Below are 16,677 nucleotides of genomic sequence, written 5' to 3'. Positions count from 1 at the left end.
AACTTGAATGCATGTATGTATGGAAGGCAACACTCCCTCAACGAGAAAGCAGCAGACCAGCGGGCAGTACAATACCTCAAAATGACTTTGCAGGTATGCACTGATTAGCTGTGGTCAGTCCAAACATGTCCAGTGTCACATATGGTTGCCCTATAGTGTTTCGCTGGAAAGGAGCTAATACAAGCAATTGGTTTTTGGCTTCCTTATTGTATTCTGGCAAATTCTCAGAAATTAGAAATTCCCTTGTATTAAAGAATTCTTCAGATATGGATTGATTTTAGTTTCTTCTTTGAAATCTGTGTGTTCTAGAACTTCCTCCTTTTCATTCTCTTTGGAATTCTCAATTGAAGAATGCAGGAACTCACATAAGCCCTCTTTTGATATTTCTAGATGCTGATGTTGGATTCTCCTGGTAGGTATCAAAGCTGAAAGCAGCATTTGACTCCTGAAGTCTTGTTCTGTAACTATATATGGAATTGATGGTGATAGTGGTTTTACAACTTCATATTCTTCACCATACAAAATATTTTTATGTCCATTACCCATGTCCTTTTTACAAACATTTGTATGTTTAGAATCATAGTTCTCATGACTCTTTACTAATAATGCAGTGTGGTCTTCAGCAGGAAAGCATGATTCCAAAACACAGATGCCTTCAGGATCTACTGTCCCATCCTCAGATTGTACTTCCTTCAGAGGCAAATTATTCTGTCAGTACAAAAAGGAAACACTTGAAACTTACATCAGTACAAAGGAAGATACATTGCAAAGATCTTTTAAAAACACCCCCACCACTTCAGCTCTGTTCAAGTCTGTATGTTTAAGAACCACTTAATGAAACCTTGATATGCATTTCTCCTGAAATACAGTTTTCTGAAAAGTGACTATGAAAATGGCAATGTAAAGCTCCATATTTATTGTCTCAATGAATCCATATCAAATTTTCTCAGTTTACTAGTAAAATGACTGTTTTCTAACTGACAAGCCCTTCAAACTCTAACTGTGCCAGGAATCACGTTAGAGTATTTTCATTTTGCATATGATGACCAGTAAATTCTACAGGCAAAATTTTCCCTGAGTTATACCCACAACCCCATTGTCTTTAAATTACACTTTTAGTGACATCTGTCCAACTCTATTAGATTTCAATAAATGAAAATGGATTCAGTGACAAAACTGAAGATATGATACGATAATATGATAGGCACTAAGAAGGAACAGGTCAGTTGGACTCACTCTGCTCTCTATGCCATTGGGTGGGGAAGGTGGGGGCTGAGGATAAGCAAGGCACAGTCACAGCTCAATGGACACTGATGGCCAAAAGATTCCGATCTCAAGCACATGTGCACCAGAAGAAAAATACACTCAGAGAAGAACCTTTATCTTAGTCCTCCACAGGAAAGCTGACAGGGGGCCTAGGAAATTGAAAACTGAGAACTAAGGGTGACAGAGAAGCACACTCAGACCCTCTCAGAGACAGGAATACAGACTCCTGCATACCTGTCATCTCCTGTGATGGGTCAGGCTAGGACATTTTTCAAGGGCGTTTGTCAGTTTTTGTTAAGTTTATCTTTCTCTGCAACAAAACTTCCCAAAAGTATAAACATCTGTCAGTTTTTGTAATATGGTTTTGTTTACACCTATTCTATATGAATTTTGTCTTGTAAAAAAGAGTAATAAATGCTATAATTTTAAACATGCTACTCTGACTCATATTTTAGGATGTAATCTCTTAAAATATGTTGTAATCTAATGAGAATGGGTGAATTACTTTAGAGATGACTGCCCACTTAACTGGGCAGATAGATGAGCATCTGGAACATAGGCCCCACCACAGGCAGAAACTCATCTCATTCAAGACAAGTTGGGGGAAATGAACAACAGGAGTACAACATATCATCTGTATAAAAAGTAGTAAATATAGGTGCTTATGGAGGTATCTATAAAAGAAGGTTACATTTGGTCAAATTCATCCCTGAAAGAGCATCATTATAATCATCACTGATTTAATGAATCTAGTCCATCATGATTCAATTTTTTATCAGAAAATTTACTCACATCACATATTTGTTTTTCTTAACAGCAATGTGATGTTACCTTAAGCATGTCAGTAGGCCACTCCACAGCAATGCTCTCTGCAGGATTTGGTATATCAGGCCAGCAAACCTTTTTCAACCTGCAATTCAGAAAGGAGATTTGGCCTTTTGATGTAGGAATTAGATGACTGACATGATGAATGCCATAGGAACACTGTACCAGTACATGAATGGATTAAATACAGAAAATGTTTAACCAGGAATAGAATGGCAAACATTTATCAAGGGAAGTCCTTTCCCTGTATTCATTATCTAATTATTATAATATGGGGAACTGCTTTCCCTCAAGTCAATTCTCAGGGGTTAGAGAAAAATTGTTTAAAAGCAATAGCAATGTGTTACCTGGGACCGGAGTTTTTGGTTTAAACCAATGTTTACCATTAAATACAGAAAATAAAGCTGCAATTGTAACTATTCAAGCTACATAAGCCAAATTTTTATTACGACATGCCTAAATTAGGCTTGGAATGAAGAGTGTCTGGGTTATTTTTTAGAGTATGTCCTCGTTGTAAAGTTAACTTAACTCCTCTTGAGTTAACCTAGCTCAAGTGACAGCAGCCGCAGTGCAGAACAATACAGGAACTCCACACTGTGGTTTTATTAGCAGCTGATGAGTTGTGCTGACTTGAGCTGAAGCCGATACCTAAGGCTATGATTCTGTCACGGATTCTGTGCAAGGCTTGGGCTTTGGCTTCAGCCTCGGGTGGCGGGGCTCAGGCTTTGGCTTCAGCTGACGCCTGAGCCCCAGCACCCTTAACTTAGCTTCACGGGGTCCCCTGTGGTGTGGGGCACCAGGCAATTGTCCTGATGTAGTGAAAACTACATTACTGTGTGTACATTTCTGTGATTTATTGTTTATTGCCCATGTCCTCTTCATGCCTTTTATTAAAAATACCGGTGCCAAAATCATAGCCTTACCAATACCCCCGAGAGGCAAGCCAACTCGAGTGAAGGGTTTGTGTGTGTGGATGACATTTGAGTTAACTCTGCAGCAAAAATATGCCCTTTGTTTTGTTTTAGCTGCAACATAATTATCAGCCTATTTCACAGAAAAGATTGACTGCATTCAAGACACTGTCTCCAAATCAATACTCAGCAGACTGTGGCAGTCAGAAAAAAGTTTAAAATTAGAATTTACATGGGAACACAACCTGAACAGTAGGATCTCCCAGCCAAAATAGGGCAGAGCCAATTCCTGTATTTATATATAAAAAAGTGCATTAACAACTTTAATAAAAATTAGTAACCAAAATTAGCTTTGTGAATACTTTAAAAATAAACAGAATTGCTGCCAGTACCAATTATATCCTTGAACCCACAATTATTTACATGTGTGCATAACTTTACTCACATGAGTAGTACCTTTGAAGCCTATGGACTATACATATGAATAAAGTTATGCAAGTATTTAGGTTTTTGCAGGCTCAGGGCCTAGTTCTTCATAAACATATTAAGAGAGAGTGACAAATATAAAAGACAAGAGAATACAACAGCATTGAGGCTATATAAGCTATGTTACAGTGGATACTATAAGTGGAGCTGGAATTGCTACCTACTAACATTACTCAAAGCCTCCTATTTTAAGACCATGTTTTCAATCACATATAACTTTAACAAATTTTAATATTTGGGGGCTGAAATTTTCTACATCAGGTGTCTGCCTTAGGCAGATTTTTAAGTTTCAACCTAAACAGCTCAGCCTTTTCTGACAATAAGTTTAGGGGAAAATATGTTGTTTTGCAGTGCTAAGTCTTAGGACCATTTCTTTGTGAAGTTGTAGGAATCCTGTGCTTTGGAGCAGGGACTTGAAATTTTTGCCAGGGGTGGCCTTTATGCTCTTTTGTGCTCTTCATATGAAAATCTGCCCAAATTTGGCTAAATTGTAACCATTAAAAAAAATCAGTTTGCACGTGCTCAGTAGAGACTTCTAATGGTTTAGTAGCTAAAGTCTCCAAAGATTTTGTCATCAGAGAGGATGCGCCACACCTCACAGCATCTACATGTGACCAGACTGCGCATGCACCACAGAGCAACTGAGCATGTTCCAGCCCAGGACTTCAGGTGCAAAGCCACTCTTTCCTTGTAATTCTGGTCCAGGCCAGGGTTGGGGCAGGCACCAAATATGACAGTAGAGAGACTCTCTTCTGTGCTCTCAATGACATCCTCATCAGCAGCGTGGAAGAGGACAGTGCCTAACGCAAACGCAGAGGACCAAGAACCAGACAGAAGGTGAGAGGAGGAGTAAATTGGGACAAGGCGTGTGAGGCAGGAAGAACTGGGATTGAGGCTGGCAGGGGAAAAGAGAAATTGGGACTGGGAGAAAGCTGGGGGGGAGAACAAAGACGAGGAACATATCTGATGAGAGGTGTGGTCCAGGCCAAGAACTGGGACTGGCTGGGCAGAAAGACTGGGACAAGGAGCTAGGAAGGGAGGACTGGGAGCCAGTGGAGGGACAAAGCAGGGACAGGGAGAGACAAATTGGATAAGGAGCCAGGAGGGGGAAATTGTGACTGACTAGGCAAAGAATCTGGGACTGGGATGAGGAACCAGGGGTGGGAAAAGACTGAACTGGAACAACAACAACAGGTTGGAGGGGACGGGGCAGAAAGTGTCACATGTGGTACGACTAGGCAAAAGAGTCTGTGCCCTTTACAGCACACTCCCGTTCAGAGACTGGAATGGAACCCAAGATTCCCGAGACTCAGCATTCCCCTGCTGTCAGCAAATATCTGGGAAACCCACTGCAAAGGGTGTGGCATCATATTCCCTCTAGTGTTGGTCCACACAGCAGGATGACTACTGCTATCAGTTATTCCATTAGCTGAAGTGGCAGAGATGGAAATGTTCCTACCTTGCTTATGAACCATATGGGTATCAGTATGATGCCACATGATGGAATCTCTGCTTTTTCCATTTGCTTTTTTAAAAACCTAGGAAATTGTACAAACTATGTTAAAAGAATATTATGATGGTTAGAAAATGCCAGAATTAAGGTTGCCTGTGTAACCTTAATCTAATACCCTTGTGTGTATGAATTATGTTACAATTTTAATCATATGATCACTTACTACTTTTCCCCCCACAGTTCCCCAGCCTCATTTGGTCCATAGGATGGACAATGCTCACTTAATAAGGAGGTCCTCATATTTTGTTTTATCCTCATTGTCAAGTGAGGCCCCATAGCTTACTGCATACTATTCAAACGCTGCTCTAAAGAGAGAAGACGAGGTTACTTACCTGTCACTGGAGGTTCTTCAAGATGTGTGGTCCCTATCCGTATTCACAACAGGTTACACATGCGCACCATACACCTGGAGTCAAATGTCTGAGGTGATAAAGGGTGGGGCGGACTGACCGCATCGTCAGTTCTTTCTCTACTGCAAATCTGACACATCTGAAGCACAAGGGAAGGACGGGGGAAGCGGAATACAGATAGGAACCACACATCTCAAAGAACCTCAGTTACAGGTAAGTAACCTCCTCCTCTTATTCAAGTGATGGTCCCTAATGTATTCCACTGAGGGTGATTAACAAGCAGTACTTAAGTGGGAGGAGGGTGCGAGGATGAGGATGGAAAGATCATACAGAGAACTGCCGTGCTGAAGGATGCATCTGCCATTGAATCCTGCACCAAGGTGTAGTGTGCTGCAAAGATGTGTACCAAACTCCATGTGGCTGCCCTACGTATGTCTGAAGGGAGGCCCTGGTCGAAGCCTGAGTTCTCATGGAGTGAGCCCACACCCCTGTGGGGGGGAGGGAGGCCCAACAGTAGGTAGCAGAGTTTAATACAATCAGAAATCCATTTGGAGATTCTCTGGATGGTGATGGACTGTACCCTAAGTCGCTCCGCTACTGCAATAAACAGTCTAGAGGACCTCCTGATTGTTAATGGCACGTCTGCCATCATAGCGCCAAGTTCAGTGGCCCTTCCAGCAGAAGTGATAGCAACAAGAAAGGTGACTTTCATGAAAAGGAGGGTCAGGGATCACAATGCTAATGGTTCAAAGGGGGGCTTTGTTAAAACAGAGAGAACCAGATTCATGTCTGATTGAGGCGTTATCACTTGGATGGGTGGGAAGGTTCTGAAGAGGCCTCTCCAAAACCTAGCAGTTAGTGGGCATGTAAAGACAGAGCAACCTTCCATTGGAGGGTGGAACACACTAATTGCCACCAAGTGGACTCTCAAAGAGCTGAGGGCGAGACCAGATGACTTTAAAGACAGAATGTAATCCAGGATGAAGGGAATTCCCGCTGTTGTGCCCAAGACAAGAACCGTCTCCACCTGGCTTGGTAACATTGTCCAGTGGAATTCTTCCTGCTGCTGGAGAAAATATCTTGTACAGCCGAAGAACACAACCATTGTAAAGCAGATGCCCATCCAAATACCATGCCCTGAGGTGGAGCGCATGTGGACTGGGATGCCTAATCTTGCCGTTGTACTGGGTCAGCAGTAGAGTGACTAGATAGAAAGTGACAGGTTTCAGTGGTAGCGGTGTTAGTCTGTATCAGGGAAAAAAAAGGAGTCATGTGGTACCTTAGAGACTAATAAATTTATTTGGGCATAAGCTTTTGTGGGCTAGAACCCACTTCATCAGATGTATGAAGTAAAAAATACAGGAGCAGGTATAAATACATGAAAGGATGGGGGTTGCTTTACCAAGTGTTAGGTCAGTCTAACAAAATAAATCAATTAACAGCAGGATACCAAGGGAGGAAAAATAACTTTTGAAATGGTAAGACAGTGGCCCATTACAGACAGTTGACAAGAAGGTGTGAACTTCATTTCCCCAATATTAATTTCTCCCTACTGTTACTCACACCTTCTTATCAACTGTCTGTAATGGGCCACTGTCTTACCACTTCAAAAGTTATTTTTCCTCCCTTGGTATCCTGCTGTTAATTGATTTCTCTCGTTAGACTGACCTAACACTTGGTAAAGTACCCCCATCCTTTCATGTATTTATACCTGCTCCTCTATTTTTTACTTCATACATCTGATGAAGTGGGTTCTAGCCCATGAAAGCTTATGCCCAAATAAATTTGTTAGTCTCTAAGTGCCACAAGGACTCCTCGTTTTTGGGGGGGGGGGTTTAAGATGGAAAGTGTGAAAAATCAGGACAGGGGATGGGGCGTAATAGATGCCTATATAAAAAAAAAAAACCAAATATCGGGGCTCTCCCTATAAAATCGGGACATCTGGTCACCCTATTCAGCAGATCGGGGAAGTTCGGGATGAGAATTGAGGGCAGGATGACGTTAGGGTGAGCAGATCACCCAAGTCAAATATCGGGACGCGGGGGGGGGTGCGGGGGCGGCATGGCGGGAGGGGGCAGGGCAAAAAAAAAAAACATCCCCCCCCCCATTCCTCCACAAGCGCTGGAGGGAGGCCCCGGAGACGCAGGGGGAGCGCGGTGCCGTGAGTGAGTGAGAGTCCGGCCTGGCCCCAGTGCAGGCAGGACTCAGTCGGGCGGTAGAGAGAGTAGGGGGGTGGCCCGCGGGGCCAGGCGGCGGCTGTTCTCCCCCCCGGGCAGCGGGACTCGGGAGCAGCTGCTGCTGCAGCTCCCACTGCCGCGGGGGAGGAAGCGGCCGATGGCCAAGCTCGGCGGCTGCGGCTCTGGCGCCCGGGCCCGAACCCGGGCCTGCTGCGGGGACCCAGCAGCGCGTACGCTGCACCCAGCCCCTGGCCAGTTGCGTCTGGGCTGCTGCCCAGCTGGTGCTATCCCGCGGCGGCCCCGGAGTGGGGGCAGCAGGCCCCAGCCCCCCCGTCCCGCTCGGGTCCCGCAGGGGAACGAACGGGGCTGGGCTGCCGATGCCTCCGCCCCGGGGCCGCCGCGGGATTGCACCAGCTGGGCAGCAGCCCAGACGCGACTGGCCAGGGGCTGGGTGCAGCGTGCGCGCCGCTTCCTCCCCATGTTGACATGTTAAGGATGATGACCCAGCACATGTTGTTCGATTTAAGAACACTTTCACTGCAGATCTGACAAAACGCAAAAAAGATACCAATGTGAGATTTCTAAAAATAGCTACAGCACTTGACCCTAGGTTTAAGAATCTGAAGTGCCTTCCAAAATCTGAGAGGAATGAGGTGAGGAATATGCTGTCAGAAATCTTAAAAAAGCAACACTCCAATGCAGGAACTACAGAACCCTAACCATCAAAAAAGAAAATCAACCTTCTGTTGGGGGCATCTGACTCAGATGATGAAAATGAGCGTGTGTCAGTCCACACTGCTTTGGATTGTTATCGAGCAGAACCCGTCATCAGCATGGACGCATGTCCCCTGGAATGGTGGTTGAAGCATCAATGGGCATACGAATGTTTAGCATATCTGGCATGTATATATCTTCCAACGCCAGCTACAACAATGCTATGTGAATGCCTGTTCTCACTTTCAGCTAACATTGTAAATAAGAAGCTGCCTCCCATAAATGTAAACAAACTTGTTTGTCTTAGCGATTTGCTGAAGTAGTAGTAGGACTGAGTGGTCTTGTAGGCTGTAAAGTTTCACATTGTTTTATTTTTGAGAGAAGTTATGTACATAAAAAATTCTACATTTGTAAGTTGCACTTTCATGATAAATAGATTACACTACAGTACTTTTATGAGGTGAACAGGAAAATACTATTTCTTTTGTTTATTTTTTAACAGGGCAAATATTTGTAATCAAAAATAAAGTAAGCACTGTGCACTTTGTATTGTGTTGTAGTTGAAATCAATATATTTGAAAATGTAGGAAACATCCAAAAATATTAAACAATAATAGAATACTATTTATTTAAACAGTGTGATTAAAACTGAGATTAATCGGGATTAATTTTTTTTAATTGTTTGACAGTCCTAATCTGAACGCATATGCACAAGTAGGCCAAATTAAGGCAATCCTAGTTCTGACATTTCCTAACTTTTGGATTGTCTGACTTTGCAACCTACATGGTCTTTAAACATAGGGTGTGTGTGATTGAGAAATAGAGAGTGTTAACAGGCAGAAAGCCATTCAATTTGTTTTAGCTCTTTTATTCTGGCCTATCACATTTTATATAAATAGTTTTTGTTTTTGCAACTATAGTGAAGAAATACATCTATTGGCTACAGTCACAATAATTGTAAACATATGTGTATTTGTTTAATTTCAGCAAATCAGGACATTTTCTTATCTGCATACAGATTTGAGTCTTTAATAAGCCAGCATTGTTTTTAAATAAAAATACTAGCCTTTTGTGTGTTAAAATGCATTATTTTCACCTTTAACAAGCACACAAAAATTTACTCACGTGTGTTTTTTTAGAGTACAGGTTATCCCAAGGATTAATAATAAGAGCATACAGAATCCAAACGGTATTGTTATAAAAATAAAGTCTTCTTTGCCTTTAGAGAAAGAACAAGCATTGAAACATTTCTTAGTATATTACACTACCGAGCAAATTTTCACTTTTAGACTACATAATTAAAGCCATCTTATTAGCCCAAGTTATAAAAGCTCTGATTGTCACATCCTTGACCAACTGACTAAGGTACCGTATGCCACTGTACAACACATACTAAGTCCTTGTCTACACTACGGGGGGAGATCGATCTAAGTTATGCAACTTCAGCTACGTGAATAACGTAGCTGAAGTCGACGTACTTACATCTACTTACGACGGGGTCCACACTACACTATGTCAATGGGAGACGCTCTCCTGTCGACTCCCCTTGCGCTTCTCATTCAGGTGGAGTACAGGAGAGCGATTTGCAGTCGATTTAGCGGGTCTTCATTAGACCCGCTAAATTGACTGCTGATGCATCGATCGCCGTGCACTGATCCCCAAGTAAGTGTAAACAAGCCCTAAGTGATGTGTATTTTGCAGATCAAACCAGTCACGACTAGAGTTGGGCAAACAACTGATTTTTCGGTTTGGCCAACAAACAAACAAAAGCAGAAAAAATATTTGGTTCATTTCCTACAAATGTTCAAAATCTGTCATCAAACCGGAAAAGTCTGGGTAGCTTCAGCAAACTGTCTCTCGGCATATCCATCACTCATAATGTTTAGTCCAGTGGTTAGGGCACTTGCCTAGGATGTTGGAGATCCAGGTTTGATTCTCCTTGCTGGAGCAGTAACTCAAACTCAGCATTCCCCACTCCTACATGAGCATCCTAACCACCAGGCTACATGCTAATCTGAAGTTGGTTTCTCTCAGTATCTCCTGTTGAAGCTGCTCCACATTGTATAAATACTTTAATATTCACAAGACCAAAGAAAGAGAGAGTGAGACTGACTCTATATCCTGGTGATCATCTGGGAGGCAGGAGATGTGGATTTAAACCCCTCCTCTGAATCAGGCAGAGAGTACCCCTGCCCCCAAATAGCCTTTAGCTTTGCAGTTAGACTGCTCACCTGGGATGTGGGAGATCTGAGTTCAAGTCTCTGCTCCAGAGTCGGGATTCAAACCTGAGTCTCCTACACCCCAAGCAAGCATGCTAACCACTGAGCTAAAGGTTACGAAAGGACAGACACACTCACCCCAACAGTTTACTGAAGCTGGCCCTGTAAAACTTCTTCCCAGCTGCAAGTAATTGAATCAAATTTGAGAAGTCAACCAAAACAACATATTTTGGTGAATAATCTATTTGTCAAAAATTTTTTGCCTAGCTCTAGTCACAACTGCAGAGCTACAGACAGTACTGTGTAATGGGGCTTTCCTAGGATCTCAAAACAGCTGCTTCCAATTTTAGCTGCTGCTTTATTCTAGGAGCTGATCCAGTGCCGACCCCTCCCTTCCCCACCCCCCACCCCCCCGCACACTATAAAATGAACAAAAAGTCAGATACAGGGGACAGGTCTCAGAGTGTTCTGCCAGCAGAAATGAAGCAGAAATGAGGAAATGTTGGCATTCATTGTTTCTTCCATTTAACATCTTGATATAACAATTTTAACTTCAATTCATAGCTATTCTATGATATCCCTAGGAGAAAGATACAAATATAGACAGTAAGAAAATAAGAAAAAGATTATTTTATATTAACCACAAGTGTGTATTGAGTATCCTACTGGCCAAGTTCAATTCAGAGGAACATGTGGTTTGTTAGCAGGGAGTTTTTCCATATAGGGAGAAAAAAAAGAGACAACAAGAAATCACAATGCATAAATATTTTGAGCCCAGTTCCTTAGGGTACATCTATACTACCCACCAGATCGGCGGCCAGCGATCGATCCAGCAGGGGTCGATTTATCGCATCTAGACTAGATGTGATAAATCGACCCCCAAGCGCTCTCCCGTCGACTCCTGTACTCCACTGCCACGAGAGGTGCACACAGAGTTGATGGGGGAGCAGCAGCAGTCGACTCACTGCAGTTAAGACACCGCGGTGAATAGACCCAAGTACGTCGCCTTCAGCTACGTTATTCACGTAGCTGAAGTTGTGTAACTTAGATCGATTTCCCACACACACACACAGTGTAGACCAGGCCTAAAATAGACATTTTCCCCTTCTGGTGACATAGTAGGCCCCAGTCCTGTAAGTAACAGCACAGAGGCAGACTACTGCATGTGCGCAGAGCCACAATCTTCAGTGGCGATTCATGCAAGCACAACAGTCTGCCTGTGCATCGTCACTTGCAGTATTGGGACCTTAATTTTAAAATTTTTTAATCTGTTGTAGATTTGGCTTACAATGTCTTCCAATGAGCTGAATTAAATTTAAACTAATTTTTGATTATTTTTCTTTGTTTTGTTCAAAAAGTCAGAGGCAGAGTAGACTAGGATTGGCCTAAGAAATGCCTAAATCAAAAAACGATATCTCTTACACAAAAATACTGTAAAAGCAATCACAGTTAACATTGAAAATTACTTACTGAATTTCAAAGTGCTGAAGGTTATTCTGTTTCCATGGGTTCCCCCAGCTTTGGTGGCTGCCATGACATGAGCAGTATACTGGGTGTTTGCTTGCAGAGACTTCAGACTGTATTGCAGAACATCAGAGTTCACAGTTTCATCTTTTCAGACAAAGATATTATATAAAAAAAAAAGATATACATATTAAAGAAAAGTAAGTGTTAACTACTACAATTTTACATTTATATAGCACTGGTCACACTGAAAGATCCCCAAATGCTTTAGAGACAAGCTGAAATACAATGTAATCAAGGGGATCATCAGTGTGGAACACTGAAATTGTTAAACAGAGCATAACAATGCAACATCACAGTTCAGGACAGAAAGTGAATAATTCTATATCCAATTGAAAATTCACTATTGAGTTTAGATAGGTAAAATATAATAACCAGAGCCAATACTTTACTCTTAATAAAAGTATTATGGCATCTCTATTATTGCAAGCTGTAGAACGTTGGTTTTATGTCCGAACTAAAAGACAGCATTACCATCCCACATTTGTTCAGCACAGCACAGTCCAATCCAGACTCAGAAGGAAGATTACCACCCTACATACTTGACAACACCATTATATGCCACACCTATGTGTTTCTTGGATGTCTTCCATCCAAGTACTGACACAGCCAAAAAAGTTTAGTTTATGAGATCTCACAGAATTACAGAAAAATGGTAGGGCTGAAAATATTTAGACCCATTAACACAAGGAAGGTCAGGCTGAATTTCAGAGAAGAACAATAAAAATAATGATCGTTCATGTTTGTATAATTTCCTTTGTTAGACTATCCACTGTCTAAACATTAATTAGAAATGCAGAATTAAATTGTTGTTAGGGACCAGTGAATTGGTTAAGAAGCTAAGATTTTTAAATATTTGGTAAACTATGTGTTGTATAATTTTCACAATCCTGCAATTTAATTGTTTCTGTGAGAGATTCTGCAGTCTGCTACTGGACCACACACAAGATGAGAACCCCAGGTCTGAGTAATGAAGGATGTGAGACATAGGTTCCGATTCCGTGGGTGTTCCAAAAAAATTAGTGGGTGCTTAGGACCCACCAGCAGCCAAGTTCCTCCTCCCCCCCACTGCCTCCCACCTGCTGTGGATCAGCTGTTCCGCAGCAGGTAGGAGGCACTGGGACAGAGGGGAAGGAGTGGGGATGGGACGCACTCGGGGGAGGGGGCAAAAAGAGATGGGGAAGAGGTGGGGCGGGGCCTTGGGGGAAGGAGTGGAGTGGGGGCAAGACCTAGGGCTGAGTGGGGGTTGAGTACCCTCAGGGAAAATTGGAAGCTGGCGCCGCTCATGTGAGAGTAACAGAATTGTCTTGAAAGCTGAGTGGTCTTCAGGGATAGCATGGCAGAGAGCATACTGCATAAAACCAGACAGGAAATAAGATAGCAAGAATAAGTGTGGAGAGGTCTACATCATACAGTAATAGTTGCAACTTCCTTCTTCCATTTACATATTGGCAAGTGTACTCTTGGCCCCTGCTGTGATTTGGGCATCCAGAAGCAAATGAAGTTCCAATAGGACGCACTAGTTTGAGATCTTTAAAAAAAAAAAAAAAAAAAGGTAGAATGCCTTAAGTGGCTACAGACCAAGAGAGAAGCTTAAAGCAAAAAGAGGAAAGAACGCCTAGCAAAGAAAATGGGCCTTGACATAACAAGCATTTCTGAAATAAAGCAGTGAACAAAAAGCAGTGAGATTCAGCAATACCTATCTACAAGATAGGTAGGAAGGACAGGCTAGGTCACAGAAGTCAGAGAATAGCACTATACCTAAAAGATTCCATTGAAGTTCATGATATGAAAATTTGAGTGGATAGGATCATAAAGAAGACTCTGTAGGGATACAAATCCCAAGTGAGAAAAATATGAATATACTAAAATGGTTGTACTACTAGGCTTCAAAACAGGAAAATGTACTGAGTGTGTAATGTTTAGCAAGAGGCAAAAGGCGCGCAAGTCTAATAAAAGAATTACAATTGGGTGACTAGTTCAGAAAAGCAATTTTTTGACAGCTTAAATGATTGCTTCTTGGATTGGCTACTTATGAAGCACACAAGATGACAGGCTATTCTTGACTCAGTCCTAAGCAATACACAGGAGTTGGTTCAAGAAATAGCAACAGCTGACCACTACTGATAGCGACCACAATATAAATAATTGCCACATCCTCAAGGAAAGTGGGGGGATTGTACCAAAAACTGACATTGATACACCAAACTCTAGAAAGGGGATTTTTAAAAATAAGCAAGATTCTATATTGAAATGCCAATATATATAGTTTTTCATTAAATTGTTACTGTCGATTTTTCAGTTATTTATTTATTTATTCATTCACTCTTGTATTTATAATACCATCTAAGAAGCTTGAAAATAAGTTTGTTCCCCATTTAGCTAACATCTTTTTCTATGTTACATTGCTGCAGGGGTCACTGACCCTTTTGTTGACTTCTGTGTCTGACTGATGCTAGCAGATGTGTAGAATTCGGAGTATAGCATTGCTACTCATCTGCTACTACCAAGCTGTAAGACTTGAGCAATCTGCTTATAACTACTTAGTTTTAATATGTCATGTTAATGAGTGGAGGTTTGGTTGGCTGGATTTTTTTAAAATATCTTGGCAACAGTCAGATTTGTTTATAGAAAAATGTTTTGTTTATAGAAAAATCTGTTAGAGAAAAATTTACCCTAATTGTGAGTTCAACTGTAAAAAATGACTAAGTTCATGAGAGGTTACAGTAACTTATAACAACAAATGCTGATGGGAAAAGTTACAAAAGGGAGACAGAAAGACTGACTATAGTCCAAACAAAAAGGCCTGATATAAAATCAAGGACTGTTTTAAGATCATGCTTAGTAAAAAAGAAAAAAAAGTGTGGAACCAGACATCAGTGAACCCAAATTGGTGTGTCAGAAACAAGGCTTAATTGGTAGACAAAAGAATGAGGGGATGGGCTCTTCCACCCACCATTCCCTCTGTGGAAAACGAGACTTTGGCGAGAAAAATTGGCTATTGGAGCAAGCTTCACCATCATGGCTGCCACTGTCTCCTGGGACCCTGGGCTTTTGTCATCCTGATTCAGACAGATGTCCTGACCAGAAAGAACCAAAGAGAGAGGGAGCCAAATGACATTGCCACCTCCACTGGCTGAAACCCAAACACTTCCTGGGATGTGAGACTTTGTCTCTCTCTTTTTTTCCTCTCCCCATGTGTCCTTTTACTCCTCTACTTTGTTTCTTCTCTTTCCTTTCTCTCTCCTTTTTTCTTTGGTCTAATAAGAGTCTGGCTTAGCTGTCCAAGACAGTGTATTTTGCAACATTGCTGTAAGCCTGTGATCAGAGAGTCAACTAAAAGCAATACCCTAAACAGCTGGTACAAGTTTGCCAGGTCTCAGAGTGGCTGGTCAGACCATGTGATGTGCCTGTGTTTTTCCAGCAATGAGGTTGCAAGTCAGAGTCAACATCAGAGACAGAAGCTGCATTTTCTATTGTTGCTGTTTCCTCTCGCCCTTTTGTGGGTGTTTGTCTTGTTTTGTCTTCTAGGAAATGGATCCAGACTTTAACAGCAGCAATGCCAGTTCCAGCCCATCTCTACTCATGTCTCTTTCCCAAAAGGACAGTTACCAGAACCTTTGCTAACAGGACCGGCTCTAGGCACCAGCAAACCAAGCACATGCTTGGGGAGGCACAATTTCAGAGGTGGCATTCCGGGAGGTTTGTTTTTTTGTTTTTTTTGTTTTTGTTTTTGCTTGGGGCGGCAAAAAACCTAGAGCCGGCCCTGTTTGCTAACACCTAAAAGACTGTCAAACAAAAGTTTTTTCCCTTCTAAAATCTCTCTCCAACTAAAGAGAACAAGGAATGTTAAAATTAAAAGCTTATTCAATACTTTACATTTCAAATACTTAACCTGTTTTTCTTTACTGTATCTTTAATAAAAGGTTTAATGGGTTTTTAATGGTGTGTTTGCCATGGTATACAGCAGGCTGAGGTCTCTGTATGTCAATCCCCAAATCTTGTTTAAAACTATTTAATGTTGGACAGCGACCGGGTTATGTTAACGCTTTTGGCCAATATATTCCATCTAAATTAATACAACAGGTCATATTCTTCAACAGAAAAAAAAACAGATTCAATTCGGGTTTATATAAATTGAGTAAGTGCCTTTAATAAATATGTAGCTTAATCTAGAATAAGTAGCTAATCATACTGGACTAGATCATCCACTATACAGGAAAAATCCACAAAGTAGACAGCAAATACCACGAGTTCTAACTCAAACTTTCCACCACATTGATCCAGAAACTGGGAGCAGCTTCCAAGAACAGGCAAGACATTTCTAAACCCACTATTCCCGAGAGCCACATTAGATTCCTGAAAACAAAGAGGATCTATGTCGCTGCAACACATTCTGGCCCTAACCTTTAGCCATTTTACTGCTCTCATGAGCATCTCCACTAGCTGGGAGATGGGTGGGTTGGTAATAGTGGTCACACACATCAGAGAAAATCTGCGAGTATCTGTATGATAATGTTGACTGAATTAACAAAATCTTAAATAATTGATCCTTTACAGCTGTGTGGGTGAAGTTGCCACCAAAACCTCCCTAAACATGAGCTTCCTAGGTCTGGGGAAGGGAGGGAAAATGCTTTAGAGCAGGGGTCAGCAACCTTTCAGAAGTGGTGTGCCGAGGCTTCATTTAGTCAC

The 16,677-nt window shown here is 41.9% G+C and overlaps 1 protein-coding gene across 1 annotated transcript in view; it reads right to left on the bottom strand.

The window, feature by feature from the left end:
• Nucleotides 1-231: 231 nt before the first annotated feature.
• IL31RA (interleukin 31 receptor A) overlaps nucleotides 232-16,677 on the bottom strand; it is a 61,362-nt gene continuing 44,916 nt past the window's right edge. The window contains exons 14-17 of the mRNA XM_065406671.1: nucleotides 11,932-12,072; nucleotides 9,368-9,461; nucleotides 2,098-2,176; nucleotides 232-708 (exon numbers count right to left, since the gene is read on the bottom strand). Coding sequence (XP_065262743.1) covers nucleotides 232-708; nucleotides 2,098-2,176; nucleotides 9,368-9,461; nucleotides 11,932-12,072 — 791 coding nt within the window. The remainder of the gene's footprint in view (nucleotides 709-2,097; nucleotides 2,177-9,367; nucleotides 9,462-11,931; nucleotides 12,073-16,677) is intronic.

This window comes from Emys orbicularis, chromosome 6, assembly GCF_028017835.1.
Source record: "Emys orbicularis isolate rEmyOrb1 chromosome 6, rEmyOrb1.hap1, whole genome shotgun sequence".
In the NCBI taxonomy this organism is placed as follows: Eukaryota; Metazoa; Chordata; order Testudines; family Emydidae; genus Emys; species Emys orbicularis.
Note: the sequence above shows the minus strand (reverse complement) of the source record. Positions and strands in the feature narration are given on the sequence as shown.